The 26,184-nt window shown below is 45.9% G+C and overlaps 1 protein-coding gene across 2 annotated transcripts in view; it reads left to right on the forward strand.

Annotated features, from left to right (window-relative positions):
• The window catches only part of xylt2 (xylosyltransferase II), a 338,683-nt gene that overhangs the window by 137,704 nt on the left and 174,795 nt on the right, over positions 1–26,184 (forward strand). For both annotated transcript variants that reach the window (XM_068057773.1, XM_068057774.1), the window contains exon 3: positions 15,670–15,845. In XM_068057773.1, coding sequence (XP_067913874.1) covers positions 15,670–15,845 — 176 coding nt within the window. The remainder of the gene's footprint in view (positions 1–15,669; positions 15,846–26,184) is intronic.

A 26,184-nucleotide genomic window follows, 5' to 3' on the forward strand; every position in this document is an offset into this window, starting at 1 on the left:
TACATCAGTGGTGGGAAAGTTATTGGAAGGGATTCTGAGAGACAGGATTTATGTGCATTTGGAAAGGCATTGTCTGATTAGGGATAGTCAGCATGGCTTTGTGCGTGGGAAATCATTTCTCACGAATTTGATTGTGTTTTTTGAGGAGGTGACCAAGAGGATTGACGAGGGCAGGGCGATGGACATTGTCTACATGGACTTTAGTACGGCCTTTGACGAGGTCGTGCATGGTAGGCTGGTCCAGAAGGTTCGAACACACAGGATCCAGGGTGAGATAGCCAATTGGGTACAAAATTGGCTTGGTGATAGGAGGCAGAGGGTGGTCGTGGAGGGTTGCTTTTCAGACTGGAGGCCGGTGACCAGTGGTGTGCCGTAGGGATCGGTGCTGGACCCTCTGTTGTTTGTCATATATATTAATAACTTGGATGTGAATGTCGGTGGCATGATTAGTAAGTTTGCAGATGACACCAAAATTGGTGGTATAATGGACAGTGAAGAAGGTTGTCTCAGGTTACAACAGGATATAGATCAACTCGGAAAGTGGGCAAGGGATTGGCAAATGGAATTTAACGCAGACAAGTACGAAGTGATGCATTTTGGGAAGTTAAACCAGGGCAGGACATATACAGTGAATGGCAGGGCCCTGGGGAGTGTTCTTGAGCAGAGAGACCTTGGGGTGCAAGTACACAGTTCCCTGAAAGTGGCAACACATGTAGACAGGGTTGTGAAGAAGGCGTATGGCATGCTTGCCTTCATCGGCCGAGGCATTGAGTACAAGAGTTGGGACGTCATGTTACAGTTGTACATAACGTTGGTTAGGCCGCATTTGGAGTACTGTGGGCAGTTCTGGTCGCCGCACTACAGGAAAGATGTGATTAAGCGAGAGAGGGTGCAGAAAAGATTCACAAGGATGTTGCCTGGTTTGGAGTGCTTGAGTAAGAAAGAGAGATAGGATAGGCTGGGTCTGTTTTCCCTGGAGCGAAGGAGGCTGAGAGGGGACATGATCGAGGTAAATAAAATTATGAGAGGCATAGATAGGGTAGATAGCCAGAGTCTGTTTCCCATGGTAGGGGTGAGTAAAACTAGAGGGCATAGATTTAAGGTGAGAGGGAGGAGGTTTAAAGGGGATCAAAGGGGTAACTTTTTCACACAAAGAACAAAGAATAGTACAGCACAGGAACAGGCCATTCGGCCCTCCAAGCCTGCGCCGATCTTGATGCCTGCCTAAACTAAAACCTTCTGCACTTCCTGGGACCGTATCCCTCTATTCCCATCCTATTCATGTATTTGTCAAGATGCCACTTAAATGTCGCTATCGTACCTGCTTCCACCACCTCCCCCGGCAGCAAGTTCCAGGCACTCACCACCCTCTGTGTAAAGAACTTGCCTCGCACATCCCCTCCAAACCTTTCCCCTCTCACCTTAAACCGATGTCCCCTAGTTACTGACTCTTCCACCCTAGGAAAAAGCTTCTGACAATCCACTCTGTCCATGCCACTCATAACTTTGTAAACCTCTATCATGTCACTCCTCTACCTCCGTCGTTCCAGTGAAAACAATCCGAGTTTATCTAACCTCTCCTCATAGCTAATGCCCTCCAGACCAGGCAACATCCTGGTAAACCTCTTCTGTACCCTCTCCAAAGCCTCCACGTCCTTCTGGTAGTGTGGCGACCAGAATTGCATGCAATATTCCAAGTGTGGCCTAACTAAGGTTCTGTACAGCTGCAGCATGACCTGCCAATTTTTATACTCTATGCCCCGACCGATGAAGGCAAGACTTCTTGACTACCTTATCCACCTGCGTTGCCACTTTCAGTGACCTGTGGACCTGTACGCCCAGATCTCTCTGCATGTCAATACTCCGAAGGGTTCTGCCATTTAATGTATACTTCCCACCTGCATTAGACCTTCCAAAATGCATTACCTCACATTTTTCCGGATTAAACTCCATCTGCCATTTCTCCGCCCAAGTCTCCAACCGATCTATATCCTGCTGTAACCTCTGACAATCCTCATCACTATCCGCAACTCCACCAACCTTTGTGTCGTCCGCAAACTTACTAATCAGACCAGCTACATTTTCCTCCAAATCATTTATATATAATTCAAACATGAGGGTCCCAGCACTGATCCCTGCGGAACACCACTAGTCACATCCCTCAATTCAGAAAAGCAAACATCCACTGCTACCCTCTGTCTTCTATGACCGAGCCAGTTCTGAATCCATCTTACCAGCTCACCTCTGATCCCATGTGACTTCACCTTTTGTACCAGTCTGCCATGAGGGACCTTGTCAAAGGCTTTACTGAAGTCCATATAGATAACATCCATTGCCCTTCCTTCATCAATCATCTTCGTCACTTCCTCAAAAAACTCAATCAAATTAGTGAGACATGACCTCCCCTTCACAAAAGCATGCTGCCTCTAGCTACTAAGTTCGTTTGTTTCCAAATGGGAGTAAATCCTGTCCTGAAGAATCCTCTCTAAACATTCCCTACCACTGACGTAAAGCTCACCGGCCTATAATTTCCTGGATTATCCTTGCCACCCTTCTTAAACAAAGGAACAACATTGGCTATTCTCCAGTCCTCTGGGACCTCACCTGTAGACCTGTAGCCAATGAGGATGCAAAGATTTCTGTCAAGGCCCCAGCAATTTCTTCCCTTGCCTCCCTCAGTATTCTGAGGTAGATCCCATCAGGCCCTGGGGAACCTATCTACCTTAATGCTTTGCAAGACACCCAACACCACCTCCTTTTTGATAATGAGATGACTGAGACTATCTCCACACCCTTCCCTCGACTCATTATCCACCAAGTCCTTCTCTTTGGTGAATACTGATGCAAAGTACTCATTTAGTACCTCGCCCATTTCCTCTGACTCCACACATAGATTCACTCCTCTGTCATTGAGTGGGCCAACCCTTTCCCTGGTTACCCTCTTGCTCTTTATATACGTATAAAAAGCCTTGGATTCTCCTTAATCCTGTTTGCCAATGACTTTTCATGACCCCTTTTAGCCTTCCTGATTCATTGCTTAAGTTCCTTCCTACTGTCTTTATGTTCCTCAAGGGCTTTGTCTGTTCTCAGCCTTCCAGCCCTTACGAATGCTTCCTTTTTCTTTTTGACTAGGCCCACAATATCCCGCGTTATCCAAGGTTCCCGAAACTTGCCAAACTTATCCTTCTTCCTCACAGGAACATACTGGTCCTGGATTCTAATCAACTGACGTTTGAAAGACTCCCACATGTCAGATGTTGATTTACCCTCAAACAGCCGCCCCCAATCTAAATTCTTCAGTTCCTGCCTAATATTGTTATAATTAGCCTTCCCCCAATTTAGCACCTTCACCCGAGAACTACTCTTATCCTTATCCACAAGTACCTTAAAACTTATGGAATTACAGTCACTGTTCCCGAAATGCTCCCCTACTGAAACTTCGACCACCTGGCCGGGCTCATTCCCCAATACCAGGTCCAGTGCGGCCCCATCGCTAGTTGGACTATCTACATATTGTTTCAAGAAGCTCTCCTGGATGCTCCTTTCAAATTGTGCCCCATCCAAGCCCCTGGCACTAAGTGAGTCCCAGTCAATATAGGGGAAGTTAAAATCACCCACCACTACAACCCTGTTACCTTTACATCTTTCCAAAATCTGTCTACATATCTGCTCCTCTAACTCCCGATGGCTGATGGGAGGCCTGTAGAAAACCCCCAACATCGTGACTGCACCCTTCCTATTCCTTCCTGAGCTCCACCCATATAGCCTCGCTGCATGACCGCTCCGAGGTGGCCTCCCGCAGTACAGCTGTACAGAATAGTGGGTATCTGGAATGAGCTGTCTGAGGAGGTGCTGGAGGCAGGGACAGTAGCGACATTTAAGAGGCATCTGGACAGGTACTTGAATGAGCAAGGCATAGAGGGAAATGGAATTAGTGCAGGCAGGTGGGATTAGTATAGATAAGCATTATGGTCGGCATGGACACGGTGGGCCGAAGGGCCTGTTTCTATGCTGTACAACTCTATGACTCTAAGAAGTTACTTTTCCTTTTGACAAGAATTCCTTATAGCTCTCAGCTATCTTGTTCACATCCCCTGCACTCACATAGCGGTTTTTGTACTTGGCCTTACAGCTGCAGTCAAAGCTACAGCTTGATCTGTCGTACTGCCGGTCAGGGCCCCTTTCCCTGCATTGACTTTGTGTACCCCAATAAGCCCCACGGGTTTGCCCCGTAACTTCCAGCAATCTGTACTAAAATGTCCCACCTTGTGGCAATGCAAATACTCAGTCCTCTGGCACTCACTCCCACCCTTCGCACTTTGCTTTCTTGCCTGAGGAGATTCCGGTATGTTCCCAGCTGCCCCTTCTCATCCCTGGCAACATGCCTTCCTTTCACCTTCCCACCTTCTATCCTTCTCGGGTTTGTGGGGGTGACGGAGAAATGGTTTGGACTTATGTACAAGCTCTTAATCATCAGCTCAGCTACACATGGAGCCCAACAAGAGTCTGAAACAAAAACAAGAAATGCTGGAACCACTCAGCAGGTCCGGCAGCATCCGTGGAACGAGTCTGAAGTTCTCTAGCTTGGGATCAGACATCACCTCATTGATGTCTCATCAAATATAGCGCCATTCTTCGTATTAATTAATGATTTTTTTTGCAGTGAGAAACAAAAGTGCCAGGGTCGTCCTGGTAGGTGGTCCGTGGGGTCTTTCATCTTGTGTAAGTGGTCTGTAGACAAAAATATTTGAGAATCTTCAGATGAAAGGTCACGGACCTGGAACATTAACTCTGATTCTATCTCCACAGATGCTGTCTGAGCTGCTGAATATTTCCAGCACTTTCTGTTTCTATTTCAGATTTCCAGCATCTGCAGTATTTTGCTTTTATACCACTTCTTGTGGTTCCCTAACTTCACTCATGAAAGTTTTGGCTGTAATTTTTAGACTATGTCCCATGGTCCTAGATTTCTCAACCAGGTAAAATAGTCTCTCTCTCTCTTTATCTACCCTAACTGTTTCCCTTAATACCCTTAAAACTTCGATCAAATCACCCCTTTGCTATCTAAATTCATGGGGTGCAACCTAATTTGTGTAATCTCTGCATATAATTTAACCCTTGACATCCAGGTCTCATTCTGATAACTCTATGCTGCACTCCTTAATATATCCTTCCTCCGGGTTGGTGCCCAGAACTGCTCACGGTAACTCCATGTGTGGTCTAATCAGGGCTTTATATAGCTGAAACATGACTTCTACCCCTTGTATTCCAGTCCTCTAGATATAAAGCCCAGCATTCCATTAAACTTTCTTTTCAGTACTTGTTCATGATATTTTAATGATCTATGTACCTGGGCCACATGTCTCTTTGGACCTCCACTGTTTCTACATTTTCACCATTTAGAAAGAACCCTGTTCTATCCTCGTTAGGTCCAAAGTAGATTGCCTCACATTTGCCTATATTGAAATCCATTTGCCACGGTTTTGCCCATTCACTTATTCTATTAATATCTCTTTGTAATTTTCTGCTTCCATCTAGATTGCTTATAATGCTGCCTATCTTCATTTCATCAGCAAATTTGGATTCTGTTCCTCTATCCCATCATCCAAGTCATTACTAAATACATTATATAGTTGAGGCCCTCACCCAGGCCCTCACCCTGGCAGAACACCACTGGTCACAACCTGCCAATTGAGTATCAGCCCATTATTCCTACTTTCTGACTGCAGTCACTCAGCCAATTTCCTAAGTTAATAATTTGCAATTTTTATTCATGGAATGTGAGCATTGCTGGCAAGACCAATTGCTTATCCCAAATTGCCTTGAGAAGATGATGGTTAGCCACATTGTTGGAATTCCTGCAGTCCATGTGGGGTAGGTACACCTACAGTGCTGTTTGGAAGGGAGTTCTGGGATTTTGACCCAGTGACATTGAAGGAACGGCGATATAGTTCCTAGTCAGAATGGTGTGTGACTTGGAGGGGAACTTTCAGGTGGCGCTGTTTCCATGCGTTTGCTGTCCTTGTTCTTTTAGTTAGTAGAGGCCAAGGGTTTGGAATGAGCCTTGGCGAGTTGCTGCAGTGCATCTTGTGTATGGTACACACTGTTGCCACTGTGCATCGGTGGGGGTCGGTGGGGGGAGTAAATGTTGAAGGTGGTGGATAAGGTGCTGATCATGCGGGCTGCTTTGTCCTGGTTGGTGTTGAACTACTTGAGTGTTGTTGGAGCTGCACCCATCCAGGCAAGTGGAGAGTATTCCATCACACTCCTGACTTGTGCCTTGTGGATGGTGGACAGGCTTTGAGGAGTCAGGAGGTGAGCAACTTGACAGGAACATAGGAACAGCAGTAGGCCATTCAGCTCATCGAGCCTGCTGTGCCATTCAGTACGATCATGGCTGATGATCCACTTCAATGCCCTTTTCCCACGTTATCCCCATATCCCTTTATGTCATTGGTATTCAGAAATCTCTGCTTTAAACATACTCAATGCTGCAGAATTCCCAGCCTCTGACCTGCTACCTGCTCTTGTAGCCACAGTATTTATATGGCTGGTCCAGATAAGTTTCTGGTCAATGGTACCCACTAAGTTGTTGAGGATGGGGGATTCAGCGATGTTAATGCTGTTGCATGTCCAGGGCAGGTGAATACATTCTCTTTTGTTGGAGATCAACATTACCTTGCACTTTTGTGGCTCGAATGTTACTTGCCACTTATAAGCTCAAGCCTGAATGTTATCCAGGTCTTACTGCATGCAAGCACGGACTGCTTCATTATCTGAGGAGTTGCAAATGGAACTAAACACTGCAATCATCAGTGAACATCCCCACTTCTGACCTTATGTTGGAGGGAAGGTCATTGATGAAGCAGCTGAAGATTTTGGGCCTAGAACTCTGCAGTGATGATTGGTCTCCAACAACCACAACCATCTTTCTTTGTGTTAGGTATAACTCCAACCAGTGGAGGGTTTCCCCGATTTCCATTGACTTCAACTTTGCTAGGACTCCTTGATGCCATACTGTCACTTCACCTCTGAAATTCAGTTATTTTTGTCCATATTTGGACCAAGGCTGTAATGAGGTCTGGAACCAAGTGGCCCTGGCGGAAACTGAGCATCGATAAGCAGGTTATTGGTAAGTGCCAGTTGATAATGCTGTCAGCGACACCTTCCATCACTTTGCTGATGATTGAGAGTTGGCTGAATTGGATTCGTCCTGCTTTTTGTGGGCAGGACATACCTGGGCAATTTTCCACATTGCTGGGGAGATGCCAGTTTTGTAGCTGTACTGGAACAGCTTGGCTAGGGGAACAGTTCTGGAGCACAAGTCTTCGGTTCGATGGCCAAGATGTTGTCAGGGTCCATAGCCTTTGCCTTCAGTGCCTTCAGCCATTTCTTGATGTCACGCTGAATTAATTGAATTGGTTGAAGACTGGCATCTATGATTACAGAATCACGGAATTGTTACAGTGCAGAAGGAGGCCATTTGACCCCTCATGTCTGCACCGGCTCTCCTAACCAGCATTTCAACGATGCCTTCTCCCCGTAACTCTGCACATTCTTCCTTTTCATATAACTGTCTAATTTCCTTTTGAATGCCTCGATTGAACCTGCCTCCACCACACTGTCAGGCAGTGCATTCCAGACCTTAACCAAAATTAACTGAATTTCAATTCCACCAGCTGCCATGGTGGGATTTGAATCCATGTCCCCAGAGTATTAGCCTGAGCCTGTGGATTACTAGTCCAGTGACATTGCCACTACGCCACCATCTCCACTACTGGTCAGGAGGAGGCCATCATTCACTCGGCACTTCTGGCTCAAGTGGTTGCAAATACGTCAGCCTTGTCCTTTGCCCTGTGCCCTGTGCTGGGCTCTGCATTTAATTCCATGAGCTTTAGCTTTACATAACAGTCTTTTATGAGGGACTTTATCAGATGCCTTCTGAAAGTCCATATAAATAATGTCCAGAGACATTCCCCATCCACTACTTTATTCACGTCTTCAAAAATTGAATCAGATTCTTCAGGCATGACCTTCCCTTTACAAATCCATGCTGGCTCTCTCTGATCAGCTGAAAACTTTCAAGGAGTTCAGCCACCCTATCCTTAATTATAGACTGCAGTAATATGGGGACAACAGATGTTAGGCCAACTGGTTTATAATTCTTGGTTTCCCTCCATCACCTTTCTTAAATAGCTGAGTGACAGGCGCAATTTTCCAACCTTTAGGGTAGGCGGTGGTGTAGTGGTATTATCACTGGACCAGTAACCCAGAGACCCAGGGTATTTCTCTGGGGTTCGAATTCCACCACAGCAGAAGGTGGAATTTGAATTAAAATTTGAATCTGGAATTAAAAGCCAGTCCAATGATGGCCATGAAACCATTGTCGATTGTTTATTTATTTTATTATTTAGAGATACAGCACTGAAACAGGACCTTCGGCCCACCGAGTCTGTGCCGACCATCAACCGTCCATTTATACTAATCCTACATTAATCCCATATTCCTACCACATCCCCACCTTCCCTCAATTCCCCTACCACCTACCTATACTTGGGGCAATTTTTATAATGGCCAATTTACCTATCAACCTGCAAGTCTTTGGCTGTGGGAGGAAACCGGAGCACCCGGCGAAAACCCACACAGTCACAGGGAGAACTTGCAAACTCTGCACAGGCAGTACCCAGAATTGAACCCGGGTCGCTGGAGCTGTGAGGCTGCAGTGCTAATCACTGCGCCACCCATCTGGTTCACTAATGTCCTTTAGGGAAGGAAATCTGCTCTCCTTACCTGGTCTGGCCTACATGTGACTCCAGACCCACAGCAATGTGGTTAACTCTTACATGCCCTCTGAAATGGCCTAGCAAGCCACTCAGTTGTACCTAACCGCTACGAAGTCAATAAAAAGGAATGAAACCGGACAGACCACCCGGCATAGACCGAGACACCGGAAACGACAACGGCAAACCCAGCCATGTTGACCCTGCAAAGTCCTCCTTAATAACATCTGGGGGCTTGTGCCAAAGTTGGGAGAGCTGTCCCACAGACCAGTCATACTCACGGAATCATACCTTACAGAAAATGTCTCAGGCACTGCCATCACAATCCCTGGGTATGTCCTGTCCCACTGGCAGGACAGACCCACCAGAGGTGGTGGCACAGTGGTATACAGTAGGGAGGGAGTTGCCCTCGGAGTCCTCAACATCGACTCCGGACCCCATGATGTCTCATGGCATCAGGTTAAACATGGGCAAGGTAACCTCTTACTGATTACCACCTACCGCCCTCCCTCAGCTGATGACTCAGTACTCCTCCATGTTGAACACCAGTTGGAGGAAGCACTGAGGGTGGCAAGGGCACAAAATGTACTCCGGGTGGGGGACTTCACTGTCCATCATCAAGAGTGGCTCAGTAGCACCACTACTGACCGAGCTGGCCGAGTCCAAAAGGACATAGCTGCTAGACTAGGTCTGCGGCAGGTGGTGGTGGAACAAACACGAGGGAAAAACATACTTGACCTCGTCCTCACCAATCTGCCTGCCGCAGATGCTTCTGTCCATGACTGTATTGGTAGGAGTGACCACCGCACAGTCCTTGTGGAGACCAAGTCCCACCTTCACATTGAGGATACCGTCCATCGTGTTGAATGGCACTTCTTTGGCCTCCTTATCTCGAGAGACAATGGGTAAGCGCCTGGAGGTGGTCAGTGGTGTGTGGAGCAGCGCCTGGAGTGGCTGTAAAGGCCAATTCCAGAGTGACAGGCTCTTCCACAGGTGTTTCAGAAAAGTTTGTTTGTCGGGGCTGTTACACAGTTGGCTCTCCCCTTGCGCCTCTCTTTTTTCCTGCCAACTGCTAAGTCTCTTCTACTTGCCACACTTTAGCCCCGCCTTTATGGCTGCCCGCCAGCTCTGGTGAACGCTGGTAACTGACTCCCACGACTTGTGATCAATGTCACAGGACTTCATGTCGCGTTTGCAGACGTCATTAAAGCGGAGACATGGACGGCCGGTGGGTCTGATACCAGTGGTGAGCTCGTTGTACAATGTGACTTTGGGGATCCTGCCATCTTCCATGCGGCTCACATGGCCAAGCCATCTCAAGTGCCGCTGACTCAGTAGTGTGTATAAGCTGGGGATGTTGGCCGCTTCGAGGACTTCTGTGTTGGAGATACGGTCCTGCCACCTGATGCCAAGTATTCTCCGGAGGCAGCGAAGTTGGAATGAATTGAGACGTCGCTCTTGGCTGACATACGTTGTCCAGGCCTCGCTGTCATAGAGCAAGGTACTGAGGACACAGGCTTGAAACACTCAGACTTTTGTGTTCCGTGTCAGTGCGCCATTTTCCCACACTCTCTTGGCCAGTCTGGACATAGCAGTGGAAGCCTTTCCCATGCGCTTGTTGATTTCTGCATCTAGAGACAGGTTACTGGTGATAGTTGAGCCTAGGTAGGTGAACTCTTGAACCACTTCCAGAGCATGGTCGCCGATATTGATGGATGGAGCATTTCTGACGTCCTGCCCCATGATGTTCGTTTTCTTGAGGCTGATGGTTAGGCCAAATTCATTGCAGGCAGCCGCAAACCTGTTGATGAGACTCTGCAGGCACTCTTCAGTGTGAGATGTTAAAGCAGCATCGTCAGCAAAGAGGAGTTCCCTGATGAGGACTTTCCGTACTTTGGACTTCGCTCTTAGACGGGCAAGGTTGAACAACCTGCCACCTGATCTTGTGTGGAGGAAAATTCCTTCTTCTGAAGACTTGGACGCATGTGAAAGCAGCAGGGAGAAGAAAATCCCAAAAAGTGTGGGTGCGAGAACACAGCCCTGTTTCACGCCACTTCGGATTGGAACCGGGTCTGATGAGGAGCCACCATGTTGAATTGTGCCTTTCATATTGTCATGGAATGAGGTGAAGCTACTTAGTAGCTTTGGTGGACATCCAATCTTTTCTAGTAGTCTGAAGAGACCACGTCTGCTGACGAGGTCAAAGGCTTTGGTGAGATCAATGAAGGCAATGTAGAGGGGCATATGTTGTTCACGGCATTTCTCCTGTATATGACAAAGGGAGAACAGCATGTCAATGGTCGATCTCTCTGCACGAAAGCCACACTGTACCTCAGGGTAGACGCGCTCGGCCAGCTTCTGGAGCCTGTTTAAAGCGACTCGAGCAAAGACTTTCCCCACTATGCTGAGCAGGGAGTTTCCACGGTAGTTGTTGCAGTCACCGCGGTCACCTTTGTTTTTATAGAGGGTGATGATATTGGCATCGCGCATGTCCTGTGGTACTGCTCCCTTGTCCCAGCACAGGCATAGCAGTTCATGTAGTGCTGAGAGTATAGCAGGCTTGGCACTCTTGATTATTTCAGGGGTAATGCCGTCCTTCCCAGGGGCTTTTCCACTGGCTAGAGAATCAATGGCATCACTGAGTTCCGATTTTGTTGGCTGAATGTCCAGCTCATCCATGACTGGTACAGGCTGGGCTGCATTGAGGGCAGTCTCAGTGACAACATTCTCCCTGGAGTACAGTTCTAGGTAGTGCTCAACCCAGCGGTCCATCTGTTTGCGTTGGTCAGTGATTATGTCCCCTGATTTAGATTTGAGGGGGGTGATCTTCTTGATGGTTGGCCCAAGAGCTCTCTTAATGCCATCATACATTCCTCTGATGTTTCCGGTGTCTGTGGCCAGCTGAATATGACTACATAGGTGTTGCCAGTAGTCGTTTGCGCAGCGCCTGGCTGTTCTTTGTGCAGTGCTTCTGGCTGCTTTAAGTGCTACAGATGTTAACTCGCTGGGGGCTTTCTTGTAGTTCAACAGTGCATTACCATTACTATCAAACCAGGAGACCAACCCTGGTTCAATGAAGAGTGCAGGAGGGCATGCCAGGAGAAGCACCAGGCATATCTCAAAATGAGGTATCAACCTGGTGAAGCTACAGCCTAGGACTATCTGCATGCCAAACTGCGTAAGCAGCATGCGATAGACAGAGCTAAGCGATCCCATAACCAACGGATCAGATCTAAGCTCTGCAGTCCTGCCACATCCAGCCGTGAATGGTGGTGGACAATTAAACAACTAACTGGAGGAGGTGGCTCCACAAATATCCCCATCCTCAATGATGGGGGAGCCCAGCACATCAGTGCGAAAGATAAGGCTGAAGCATTTGCAACATTCTTCAGCTAGAAGTGCCGAGTTGATGATCCATCTCGGCCTCCTCCTGAAGTCCCCAGCATCACAGATGCCAGACTTCAGCCAATTCGATTCACTCCGCGTGATATCAAGAAACGACTGAAGGCACTGGATCTTGCAAAAGCTATGGGCCCTGACAATATTCTGGCAATAGTACTGAAGACCTGTGCTCCAGAACTTGCCGCGCCCCAAGCCAAGCTGTTCCAGTACAGCTACAACACTGGCATCTACCCTGCAATGTGGAATATTGCCCAGGTATGTCCTGTACACAAAAAGCAGGACAAGTCCAACCCGGCCAATTAACTCCCCATCAGCCTACTCTCAATCATCAGTAAAGTGATGGAAGGTGTCATCAACAGCACCATCAAGCGGCACTTGCTTAGCAATAACCTGCTCAGTGACGCTCAGTTTGGGTTCCGCCAGGGCCACTCAGCTCCTGACCTCATTACAGCCTTGGTTCAAACATGGACAAAAGAGCTGAACTCAAGAGGTGAGGTGAGAGTGACAGCCCTTGACATCAAGGCAGCATTTGACCGACTATGGCATCAAGGAGCCCTAGCAAAGCTGAGGTCAATGGGAATCAGGGGGGAAAACCCTCCGTTGGTTGGATTCATACCTAGCGCAAAGGAGGATGGTTGTGGTTGTTGGAGGTCAATCATCTGAGCTCCAGGACATCACTGCAGGAGTTCCTCAGGGTTGTGTCCTCGGCCCAACCATCTTCAGCTGCTTCATCAATGACCTTCCATCAATCATAAGGTCAGAAGTGGGGATGTTCGCTGATGATTGCACAATGTTCAGCACCATTCATGACTCCTCAGATACTGAAGCAGTCCGTGTAGAAATGCAGCAAGACCTGGACAATATCCAGGCTTGGGCTGATAAGAGGCAAGTAACATTCGCGCCACACAAGTGCCAGGCAATGACCATCTCCAACAAGAGAGAATCTAACCATCTCCCCTTGACATTCAACGGCATTACCATCGCTGAATCCCCCACTATCAACATCCTAGGGGCTACCATTGACCAGAAACTGAACTGGAGTAGCTATATAAATACCGTGGCTACAAGAGCAGGTCAGAGGCTAGGAATCCTGAGGCAAGGAACTCACCTCCTGACTCCCCAAAGCCTGTCCACTATCTACAAGGCACAAGTCAGGAGTGTGATGGAATACTCTCCACTTGCCTGGATGGGTGCAGCTCCAGCAACACTCAAGAAGCTCGACACCATCCAGGACAAAGCAGCCCGCTTGATTGGCACTCCATCTACAAATATTCACTCCCTCCACCACCGATGCAGTGGCAATTGTGTGTACAATCTACAAGATGCACTGCAGCAGTGCACCAAGGCTCCTTGGACAGCATCTTCCAGACCCACGACCTCTACCAACTAGAAGGACAAGGGCAGCAAATACATGGGAACACCACCACCTGCAAGTTCCCCTCCAAGTCACACACCATCCTGACTTGCAACTATATCGCTGTTCCTTCACTGTCGCTGGGTCAAAATCCTGTAACTCCCTTTCTAACAGCACTAAGGGTGTACCTACCTCACATGGACTGCAGCGGTTCAAGAAGGCAGCTCACCACCACCTTCTCAAGGGCAATTAGGGATGGGCAATAAATGCTGGCCTGGCCAGTGACGCCTACTTCCCATGAATGAGTAAAAAAAAACCTGAAGGAGTATTTCCTGAATTGAGAGAACTTTAGAAGATTATATTTAACACATGTGCTATATTCTTACCTACCTCCTTTAAAACATTAGGATGGAAACATCTGGTCCTGGGGATTTGACTATCTTTAGTGCTATTATTTTCTTCATTACTGTTCTTTTGCACACATTAATTTTTGTGTCCCTGTACTTGCTTCAATATTAGTTAGATAAATGTTCACACACCATTAGGCTGTTAACTAAATCTACCGCATTGCTCATTACTAAATTTAATCTGGTCTGCCCCCTTGTTGGTTCGAGGAGAAATTGCTGCAGAAAATAATCCTTGTCACATTGAGAAATTCACAACCTGTCTGACATGTGCTAATCTGCTTATTCTCCCTCACTCCCCCCAACCTCCTCCCCTGCTCACCTTTCCCCCTGCTCCTGACACTACTCTTATCCCTACTCCTTCTCCCCTTGCCCTCCCTCACCCCTTTCCCTCCTCCCCTTGCTCTCCTCCTCCCTCCTTTCCTTGTCCTGCTCCTCCCTCCTCCTCTTGACCTCCCCCTCTCCCTGGTCCCCTCACCACCTCCCCCTGTCCTCCTCCCCTCCTCTTCCTTTCCTTTTCCCCCTCCTCCTGTTGCACTATTCCCCAGAACCTATTGCACTGTCATGGTAACTGGAGGTTCTGATGGACACTACAGTGAGCCTAGGTTGTGAGTGTGGAGGAGTCGTCCAAGTCTGTCCAGGCCCTAAATTTGATGGGCAGGGAAAGATCAGCTGGTCCATCAAGTTTCCCAACGCACGATGGGCAGACAGTCCTGGCTAAACATTTCTTCCCTTCACCTCCACTACATCACACCCATACTCATGGCCAGGTAATCTAAGAGAGGCAAATAGAATCTTACAGCACAGAACACGACCATTTGGCCCATCATGCCTATGCTGGCTGTTTAAAAGAGCTATACAATTAGTCCAACTCCCCTGCTCTTTCCCTATAGCCTTGTAAATTTTCCCTTTTTAAGTATGTATCCAATTCCTTTTTGAATATTATTATCGAATCTGCTGCAGACTACCTTTTCAGGCAGTGTATTCCAAATCACAACTCACTGCGTAAAAAGTGCTTCTTCTCATCACCTTTTTGGTTCTTTTGCAAATCACCTTCAATCTGTCTCCTGTGGTTACTGACAGTCCTGCCAATGGAAGCATTTTCTCTGTATTTGCTCTATGAAAATCTCTCATAATCCTGAACACCTCTGTCTAATCTCCCCTTAACTTCTCTGCTCTAGGGAGGACAATCCAGCTTCTCCAGTCTCTCCACGTATCTAAGGCCCTTCAACCCTGAAACTATTCGAGTTAATCTTCTCCGCAGTCAAGGCCTTGACATGCTTCCTAAAGTGTGGTGCCCAGAATTGAACACTATACCCCAGCAGAGGCCTAATCAATGTTTTTATAATGGTTTTGCATAATTTCCTTGCTTTTGTATTCTGTCTGTATTTATAATCACTGTTCATTTGACCTTCATTCAACACCCCGCCCCCTCATGCCCACAACCACTGGAGAGTGTACATCAGTAAGGCAGGATCAGACTCAATTGTGATGCCCTCCGAAGATCAAATAGCCTGTCTATCTCCCCAGTTATGCACCTGATGAATGGCTTTTTGAGCAATGTAGCCAAGTGGCTGCGAGGAAAGCGTACACCAGAGGATGGCGCCTTGAATGATATGAAGAGAAGGAGAGAGAAATGAAGAAATAAATTAAAAGGAGCCTATGCAGGATTGCTTTAGATCCTAGCACGGCTGTGATTATTGTACTAATTGGTAGCTTTTCTTTGTAGGGAAACCCAACAGCAACATCCAGTGGGAAGATGGCAATGTGGATGTGACAACAGTCCAGACCCCTGTTAGAATTGCCTACGTCCTTGTCGTTCACGGCAGAGCCATCAGGCAACTGAAGCGACTGATCAAAGCCATCTATCATCAGCAGCACTTTTACTACATCCACGTAGACAAGGTAGGTGCTCTTGCAGTCCTGATGGACATGAGTGCAATGGTTACTGCTTGTTCTTTGGCTGAGAACTTCACCCACTTGATTCACATATTGGGCCAAAACAATAAATGGTACTGACGTGATTTCAAATGCAAATATACAGATTAAAAAAGGAGATGCTTGATGTAAGAAGTGAAATTGTGGGAAGATGAGGGTACTGTTTCAGTCAAAGGGGTGTCAAACCCCAGGAAAGATATCTTGGCCTTGGAGGGGGTATGCCTCCGTTTCACCAGAATGATACCAAAGCTAAATTAGGAGGGCAGGTTTCATAGACTAGGCTTATATTCCCCTGAATTTAGATGGCTGATCTGATAGAGGTGGTTAAAATGATAAAGCAATGGAAGACTCCAGAATATCTTAAAATTAGAGCGAAGTCATTCAGGAATGACTTATCCAGAGAAAAAAACATCCATGCAATCCTTTTCACTTTTCCTAAATAAAACACAAGTCCTCAAAATTTTACAAAAAATGGAAGTACTTTCGTAACACAGCACCTTCCAAACCTGCGACTTCTACCACCTAGAACAAGGGCAGCAGACGTATGGGAACACCACCACCTGCAAGTTTCCCTCCAACTCATGAACCTCCTGACTTGGAAATATGTCGCTGTTCCTTCACTGTTGCTGGGTCAAAATCCTGGAACTCCTTTCCCAACAGCACTCTGGGTGTACCTACACCACATGGACTGCAGCGGTTCAAGAAGGTGGTTCATCACTACCTTCTCAAGGGCAATTAGGGACGGGAAATGAATGATGGCCTAACCCATGATGCTCACATCCTAAGAACGAATATTAAAAAAGCTGTGAGGTTTTCAATCGACAATCCTATTTTTTAGTTTAGTTTAGAGATACAGCACTGAAACAGGCCCTTCGGCCCCACCGAGTCTGTGCCGACCATCAACCACCCATTTATACTAATCCTACACTAATTCCATATTCCTATCACGTCCCCACCTGTCCCTATATTTCCCTACCACCTACCTATACTAGGGGCAATTTATAATGGCCAATTAACCTATCAACCTGCAAGTCTTTGGCATGTGGGAGGAAACCGGAGCACCCGGAGGAAACCCACGCAGACACAGGGGGAACTGCAAATTCCACACAGGCAGTACCCAGAATTGAACCCGGGTCGCTGGAGCTGTGAGGCTGCGGTGCTAGCCACTGTGCCGCCCCTATTGTGGTTCCAGTTGGAGGCATCACTGAACAGTGGTTTCAAATAAAGAATGTACACTGTATGTAGTAGATTTAATATATTATAGTTTTAGATTTTAGTACCAGCCTGTCTTTGAAGTTCTTTTCCAGAGTTTATTCAGTCTATCAGTCCGACCACGCAGTATTGCAAAATCACACTTGAGCCGGCAATGTTTTATTTTGCAGGACTGGTTATTTTTCACAGTTCCACTGTACAATGTGTGAAAACTTCATACTCCTTGTTACACTTTATTTAGATCCTGATGGTTAAGGAGCTTGTTTGAGGTCAGAAGCTCCTCATCCTTCCAAAGATTTTATCTAGAATTGCATTCCACCAGTGCTGATGCGAGAAGGTGTATCACGTTTCTCAACTAACTGGCGGTCACTGGAGGAAGAAATTAAATAGAGGAGACAGTTCTGGCTGTTCTGTTTCTGCAAATCCTAATCCAAGAAGAACTTCTGACGATGGTTGAGCCTACAAAGATCCCACTCAACATCTCCAGCTGAGCGACATTTCTTCAGGGACAGAATTTGTGCAGTTCTGCTTCAAGTTGATCTGTTTATTGAGGCTTGCTGCACTTAGAATCATAGAATTTTACAGCACAGAAGGAAGCTATTTGGTCTGTTGTTTCTGTGCTGGCTCTTGGAAAGAGCTGTTCAATTTAGTCCCATGCCCCAGCTTTTTCCCTATAACCCTGCAGATTAGTGCTTTTCAAGCATGTGTCCAATTGCCTTTTGAAAAGTTCCTATAGATTTTTCTTCCACCTCACTTTCAGTGGCAAATCTTGACAATTCTGTGTATGGGGAAAATTATTCTCCTCATTTCCCCCCTCTAGTTGTTTTGTCAATTATTTTAAATCCATAACCTGTGGTTACTGGTTGCAGCTGGAGCCCCGCTATTCAGGAAAGGAGGGAGAAAGAAAACTTGGAACTATAGGCCTGTTAGACTAACATCAGTAGGTGGGAAAATGCTAGAATCTACTATTGGGGGCATGGTAACAGAGCACTCATAATGTGATTAAGCAAAGTCAAATTGGATTTATGAAAGGGAAATCATGTTTGACAGATCTGAAATGGTTTTTGAAGTTGTAACGAGCAGGGTAGGTAAGGAGGAACCAGTGGATGTAATGTTTTTGGATTTTCAAAAAACATTTGACAAGGCGCCACACAAGAGGTTATTACATAACATTAAGGCTCATAGGATCTTCTTCTTCTTCTTTGGCCTCCTTATCTCGAGAGACAATGGATACGCGCCTGGAGGTGGTCAGTGGTTTGTGAAGCAGCGCCTGGAGTGGCTATAAAGGCCAATTCTGGAGTGACAGACTCTTCCACAGGTGCTGCAGAAAAATTTGTTTGTCGGGGCTGTTAGACAGTTGGCTCTCCCCTTGCGCTTCTGTCTTTTTTCCTGCCAACTGCTAAGTCTCTTCGACTCGCCACACTTTAGCCCTGCCTTTATGGCTGCCCGCCAGCTCTGGCAAACGCTGGCAACTGACTCCCACGACTTGTGATCAATGTCACAGGACTTCATGTCGCGTTTGCAGACGTCTTTAAAGCGGAGGCATGGACGGCCGGTGGGTCTGATACCAGTGGCGAGCTCGCTACAATGTGTCTTTGGGGATCTTGCCATCTTCCATGCGGCTCACATGGCCAAGTCATCTCAAGCGCCGCTGACTCAGTAGTGTGTATAAGCTGGGGATGTTGGCCGCCTCGAGGACTTCTGTGTTGGAGATACGGTCCTGCCACCTGATGCCAAGTATTCTCCGGAGGCAGCGAAGATGGAATGAATTGAGACGTCGCTCTCGGCTGACATACGTTGTCCAGGCCTCGCTGCCATAGAGCAAGGTACTGAGGACACAGGCTTGATACACTCGGACGTTTGTGTTCCGTGTCAGTGCGCCATTTTCCCACACTCTCTTGGCCAGTCTGGACATAGCAGTGGAAGCCTTTCCCATGCGCTTGTTGAATTCTGCATCTAGAGACAGGTTACTGGTGATAGTTGAGCCTAGGTAGGTGAACTCTTGAACCACTTCCAGAGCATGGTCGCCGATATTGATGGATGGAGCATTTCTGACATCCTGTCCCATGATGTTCGTTTTCTTGAGGCTGATGGTTAGGCCAAATTCATTGCAGGCAGCCGCAAACCTGTCGATGAGACTCTACAGACACTCTTCAGTGTGAGATGTTAAAGCAGCATCGTCAGCAAAGAGGAGTTCCCTGATGAGGACTTTCCGTACTTTGGACTTCGCTCTTAGATGGGCAAGGTTGAACAACCTGCCATCTGATCTTGTGTGGAGGAAAATTCCTTCTTCTGAAGACTTGAACGCATGTGAGAGCAGCAGGGAGAAGAAAATCCCAAAAAGTGTGGGTGCGAGAACACAGCCCTGTTTCATGCCACTCAGGATAGGAAAGTGGTCTGATGAGGTGCCGCAATGTTGAATTGTGCCTTTCATATTGTCATGGAATGAGGTGAAGATACTTAGTAGCTTTGGTGGACATCCAATCTTATCTAGTAGTCTGAAGAGACCACGTCTGCTGACGAGGTCAAAGGCTTTGGTGAGATCAATGAAAGCAATGTAGAGGGGCATCTGTTGTTCGCGGCATTTCTCCTGTATATGACGAAGGGAGAACAGCATGTCAATAGTCGATCTCTCTGCACGAAAGCCACACTGTGCCTCAGGGTAGACGCGTTCGGCCAGCTTCTGGAGCCTGTTTAAAGCGACTCGAGCAAAGACTTTCCCCACTATGCTGAGCAGGGAGATTCCACGGTAGTTGTTGCAGTCACCACGGTCACCCTTGTTCTTATAGAGGGTGATGATATTGGCATCGCGCATGTCCTGTGGTACTGCTCTCTCATCCCAGCACAGGCAAAGCAGTTCATGTAGCGCTGAAAGTATAGCGGGCTTGGCACTCCTGATTATTTCAGGGGTAATGCTGTCCTTTCCAGGGGCTTTTCCGCTGGCCAGATAATCAATGGCATCACTGAGTTCCGATTTTGTTGGCTGTACATCCAGCTCATCCATGACTGGTAGAGGCTGGGCTGCATTGAGGGCAGTCTCAGTGACAACATTCTCTCTGGAGTACAGTTCCAGGTAGTGCTCAACCCAGTGGTCCATTTGTTTGCGTTGGTCAGTGATTGTGTCCCCTGATTTAGATTTGAGGGGGGCGATCTTCTTGATGGTTGGCCCAAAAGCTCTCTTAATGCCATCATACATTCCTCTGATGTTTCCGGTGTCTGAGGCCAGCTGAATATGACTGCATAGGTGTTGCCAGTAGTCATTTGCGCAGTGCCTGGCTGTTCTTTGTGCAGTGCTTCTGGCTGCTTTAAGTGCTACGGATGTTAACTCGCTGGGGGCTTTCTTGTAGTTCAACAGTGCAATGCACTTAGCGGCTATGACAGGTTCCAGCTCTTCAATATGAGATTATCATGGTTATATATTGGCATGAATTGTGGATTGGTAATGAATAGAAAATGAAGTAGGAATGAATGGGACATTTTTGGGTTGGAAGATTGTAACTAGTTGGGTACTCCAAGGATCAGTACTTGAGCATTTGCTATTTACAATTTACTATTTACAATTTACTATTTACAAACTGTAGTGGTAATGTTGGGCACAGTATAAATTAGAGCTGCATGTAGCATGGGCAATACAGTAATAATGGGCGACTTCAAGTTACGTACAGATTGGTAAACCTAATTAGCACTAATGCTGAAGAGGATGAATTCCTGGAGTGTGTGCGAGATGGGTTTCTGGATCAGTATGTTGAAAAGCCAACTAGGGATTGGGCTATTTTAGATTTAGTATTTTGAAATGAGAAAGGACTAATTAATAACCTTGCTGTAAAGGAGCCATTACAAAATAGTGACCACAATATGATAGAATTCTACATTAAGTTTGAAAGAGATATAGTTAATTCTGAAACTAGGGTCTTAAATCTGAACAAAGGAAACTATGAAGGTATGAGGCATAAGTTGGCTATGGTGGATTGGGAAAATACATTAAAAGATTTGACGGTCGACAGGCAATGGCTAGTATTTAAAGAAGTTTTTTTTATTCATTCATGGGATGTGGGCATCGCTGGCTAGGACAGCATTTTATTGCCCATCCCTATTTGCCCTTGAGAAGGTGGTGATGAGCCACCTTCTTGAACCGCTGTAGTCCATGTGGGGTAGGTACACCCATAGTGTTGTCAGGAAGGGAGTTCCAAGATTTTGAAAGGTACAGCGATAATTATGGGGGATTTTAACCTACAAATAGACTGGAAAAATCAGATGGGCAGAGGTAGCCGAGATGAGGAGTACATAGAATGTTTTCGGGGTAATTTCTTGCAACAGTACGTTCTGGAGCCAACCAGAGAGCAGGCTGGTTATACTAGACCTGGTATTGTGTAATGAGATAGGATTCATTAATGACCTCATAGTTAAGGCACCCCTAGGTAGCAGTGATCATATGATTGAATTTTACATTCAGTTTGAGGGAGAGAAGAGTGGGTCCAAGACTAGTATTTTAAACTTAAATAAAGGCAATTATGAGGGCATGAAAGCAGAGCTAGCTAAAGTGAACGAGCAAATCAGGTTAAGGGATAGGTCAATAGAGATGCAGCGGCAGACATTTAAGGGGATATTTCAGAATACACAGAATAGATGCATTTCAACGAGAAAGAAAAATTCCAAGGGTAGGACCTGCCATCCGTGGTTAACTAAAACAGTTAAAGATAGTATCAAACTTAAAGAAAAAGCCTATAATTGTGCAAAGATGGGAGGCAGGTCAGAAGATTGGACAGAATAAAAAACAGCAAAGAATGACTAAAAGATTGATAAGGAGGTTAAAATTCGAGTGCAAAAGAAAGCTAGCTAGAAATATAAAGACAGATAGTAAGTGTTTCTATAGATATTTTAAAAAGAAAAGAGTTAACAAAGAGAGCGTTGGTCTTATAAAAAGTGAGTCTGGAGAATTAATAATGGATGATAAGGAGATGGCAGTTGATTTGAACGGATATTTTGCATCAGTCTTCACTATTGAGGATACAAGTAACATACCAGTATTAGCTGTAAGTCAGGAAATGGAAGGGAGGGAAGAACTCAAGAAAATTACAATCACCAGGGAAGTGGTACTGAACAAGTCCCCGGATCCTGATGAACTTCATCCTAGGGTGTTAAAAGAAGTGGCTAGTGAGATAGTTGATGCATTAGTTTTAATTTTCCAAAATTCTCTAGATTCAGGGAAAGTTCCATTAGATTGGAAAATAGCGAATGTAACTCCTTCAGTCAAAAAGGGAGGGAGACAGAAAGCAGGAAACGACAGGCCAGTTAGCTTAACATCTGTCTCAGGAAAAATGTTTGAAACTATTATTAAAGATGTTATAGCAGGGCATTTAGAAAAATTCAAGGTAATCAGGCAGAGTTAACATGGTTTTGTGAAAGGGAAATCATGTTTAACCAATTTATTGGAGTTCTTTGAGGGAGTTACATGTGCTTTGGATAAAGGGTAACCAGTGGATGTATTGTACTTAGATTTCCAGAAGGCATTTGATAAGGTGCCATTTAAAGGTTATTGGAGAAAATAGAAGCTCATGGTGTAGTGGGTAACATATTGGCATGGATAGAAGATTGGTTAGCTAACAGGAAACAGAGTCGGGTTATTTTCTGGTTGGCAAGATGTCATGAGTGGTGTGCAACAGGGATCTGTGCTGGGGCCTCAATTTTTTACAATTTATATAAATGACTTGGATGAAGGGACCGAAGATATAGTTGCTAAATTTGCTGATGACACAAAGATAGGTAGGAAGGTACCTTGTTGAAGAGGACATAGGAGGCTACAAAGGGGTATAGATAGGTTAAGTGAGTGGGCAAAGACCTGGTAAATGTAGTATAATGTGGAAAAGTGGGAAATTGTCCTCTTTGGCAGGAAGAATAAAAAGGAAGCATGTTATCTAAATGGTAAGGGATTGCAGAGCTCTGAGATGCAGAGGGATCTGGGTGTCCTCGTACATGAATCGCGAAACGTTAGTGTGCAGGTACAGCACGTAATTAGGAAAACTAATAGAATGTTATTGTTTATCGCGAGGGGAATTGAATACAAAAGTAGGGAGGTTATGCTTCAGCTTAACAGGGCATTGGTAAGACCACATCTGGAGTACTGTGTACAGTACTGGTCTCCTTATTTAAGGAAGGATGTAAATGCGTTGGAGGCAGTACAGAGAAGGTTTACTAGACTAATACCTGGAATGGGCGGGCTGTATTATGAGGAAAAATTGGACAGGCTAGACTTGTATCCGATGGGATTTAGAAGAGTAAGAGGCGACTTGATTGAAACATATAAGATCCTGAGGGGTCTTGACAGGGTGGATGCAGAAAGGATATTTCCCCTTGTTGGAGAAACTAGAACAAGGGGATTAGAGACATAGAGTTGTACAGCACAGATGCAAGCCCTTAGGCCCATCTTGTCTGTACCGGCCATCAAGCACCTATCTATACTAATCCCATTTTCCAGCACTTGGCCCGTATCCTTGTATGCTATGGCTTTTCAAGTGCTCATCTAAATACTTCTTAAATGTTGTGAGGGTTCCTGCCTCTACCACCTCTTCAGGCAGTGTGTTCCAGATTCCAACCACCCTCTGCGTGCAAAATTCTTTCCTCAAATCCTCTCTAAACCTCCTGCCCCTTACCTTAATTCTATGCCCCCTGGTTATTGACACCTCTGCTAAGGGGACAATGTTTCTTCCTATCTATGCCCCTCATAATTTTGTCTACCTCAATCAGATCTTCCCTCAGCCTTCTCTGCGCTAAGGAACACAACCCCAGTCTATCCAGTCTCTCTCCATAGCTGAAATGCTCCAGACCAGGCCACATCCTGGTGAATCTTCTCTGCACCCTCTCCAGTGCAATCACATCCTCAGGGTCATGAGTCTTTGGACTCAAAAGGCAGTGGAAGCAGAGTCTTAGAATATTTTTAAGACAGAGGTAGGTAGATTCTTAATAAGCAAGGGGGTGGAAGGCTATCGGGGGTAGGTGGAAATGTGGAGTAATCAATTCAGCCATGAACTTATTGAATGACGGAGCAGGCTCGAATGGCCCAGTGGCCTACTCCTGCTCCTAATTCGTATGTTCATATGACCCAGCGACAGTGAAGGAAGGGCAATATAGTTCCAAGTCAGTGTTGTGTGTGGCTTGGAGGGGAATTTGGAGGTGATCGTGTTTCGCATGCAACTGCTGCCCTATTGCATGGTTTACAACAAATATACATTCCTCTAAGACAGAAAAACCCAACAGGAAAGGTGAATTAACTGTGACGAACAAAAGAAGTGAAGGATTGCATTAGGTCAAAGGAAGTGGCTTATAAAGTCGCCAGACGAAGCCCGAGGATTGGGAGCAATTTAGAATCCAACAAAGGAGGACCAAGGAACTGATAAAGAAAGGGAAAAGAGATTATGAATGTAAGCTAGCTGGAAACATAAAGGCAGACTGCAAAAGCTTCTTTAGGTATGTGAAAAGGAAACGATTATCAAAGATGAATGTGGGTCATAGAGAGATACAGCACTGAAACAGGCCCTTCGGCCCACCGAGTCTGTGCCGACCATCAACCACCCATTTATATTAATCCCATATTCCCTACCACAGCCCCACTTTCCCTCAATTCTCCTACTACCTACCTACACTAGGGGCAATTTACAATGGCCAATTTACCTATCAACCTGCAAGTCTTTGGCTGTGGGCGGAAATGCACGCGGTCACGGGGAGAACTTACAAACTTCACACAGGTAGTACCCAGAACCGAACCCGGGTTGCTGGAGCTGTGAGGCTGCGGTGCTAACCCCTGTGCCACTGTGCCAGGTCCATTGCACACGGAGACAGGAGAGTTTGTGGTGGAGAATGAAACAGTTACTTTGTGTCTGTCTTCACAGAGGAAGACACAGAAAATCTCCCAGAAATACTAGAGAACCAAGGGACTTGTAAAAATGAGGAACTGAAAGTAATTAGAATCAATAAAGCGGTAGTACTGGAAAAATTAACTGGATTGAAAGTTGATAAATCCCCTGGACCAGATGAGCTCCATCCCAGAGTATTGAAGGAGGCGGCTATAGAGATAGTAGATGCATTGGTGGTTATCTTTCAAAATTCTATAGATTCTGGAAGGGTTCCTGCAGACTGGAAAGTTGCAAATGTAAACCCACTATATAAGAAGGGAGTGAGAGAGAAAATGGGGAATGACAGATCTGTTAGTTTGATGTCAATAGTAGGGAAAATGTTAGAATCTATTATAAAGGATGAGATAACTGGACACTTGGAAAATAAATAATATGATTGGGCAGGGTCAACATGGATTAGTGAAAGAGAAATCATGTTTGACAAACCTGTTGGAGTTTTTGAGGATGTTACTTGTAGTATAGATAAAGGAGAACCAGTGGATGTGGTGTATTTGGATTTTCAGAAGGCTTTTGATAAGGTTCCACGCCGGTTAATAAACAAAATTAATAATATAAAATAAACACGGGATTGGGCATAATGTGCTGCAATGGATTGAGAATTGGTTAACAGACAGAAAGCAGAGAGTAGGAATAAATGGGTCATTCTCAAGATGGCAGGCTGTTACTAGTGGGGTACCACAAGGATCAGTGCTGGGACCACAGCTGTTTACAATCTATATAAATTATTTGGATATGGGAACCAAATGTAATATTTCCAAATTTGCTGATGACACAAATCTAGAAGGGAATGTAAGTTGTGAGGAGGATGCAAGGAGGCTTCAAGGGGATTTGGACAGGCTAATAATGTGAATAGGTGTGAAGTGATCCACAGAAAGGCAGAGTATTTCTTAAATGGTGAGAGGTTGGGAAGTGTTGATGTCCAAAGGGACCTGGGTGTCCTTGTACATGAGTCACAAGAATCTCGGGGTCATGCTTGTGGACTGAACAGAGGTGTTCTGCAAAGTGGTCACCCATCTGCATTTGGTCTCCCGATTGTAGAACAGACCACATTGTGAGCAGTGAATATAATGTATTAAATTGAGAAAAGTACATGTAAATTGCTGCTTCACCTGGAAGGAGTGTTTGAGGCCTTGGATGGTGAGAGAGGAGGGTAAAAGGACAGGTGATGCATCTCCTAAGCTTGC

This window comes from Heterodontus francisci, chromosome 26 (assembly GCF_036365525.1).
Source record: "Heterodontus francisci isolate sHetFra1 chromosome 26, sHetFra1.hap1, whole genome shotgun sequence".
In the NCBI taxonomy this organism is placed as follows: domain Eukaryota; kingdom Metazoa; phylum Chordata; class Chondrichthyes; order Heterodontiformes; family Heterodontidae; genus Heterodontus; species Heterodontus francisci.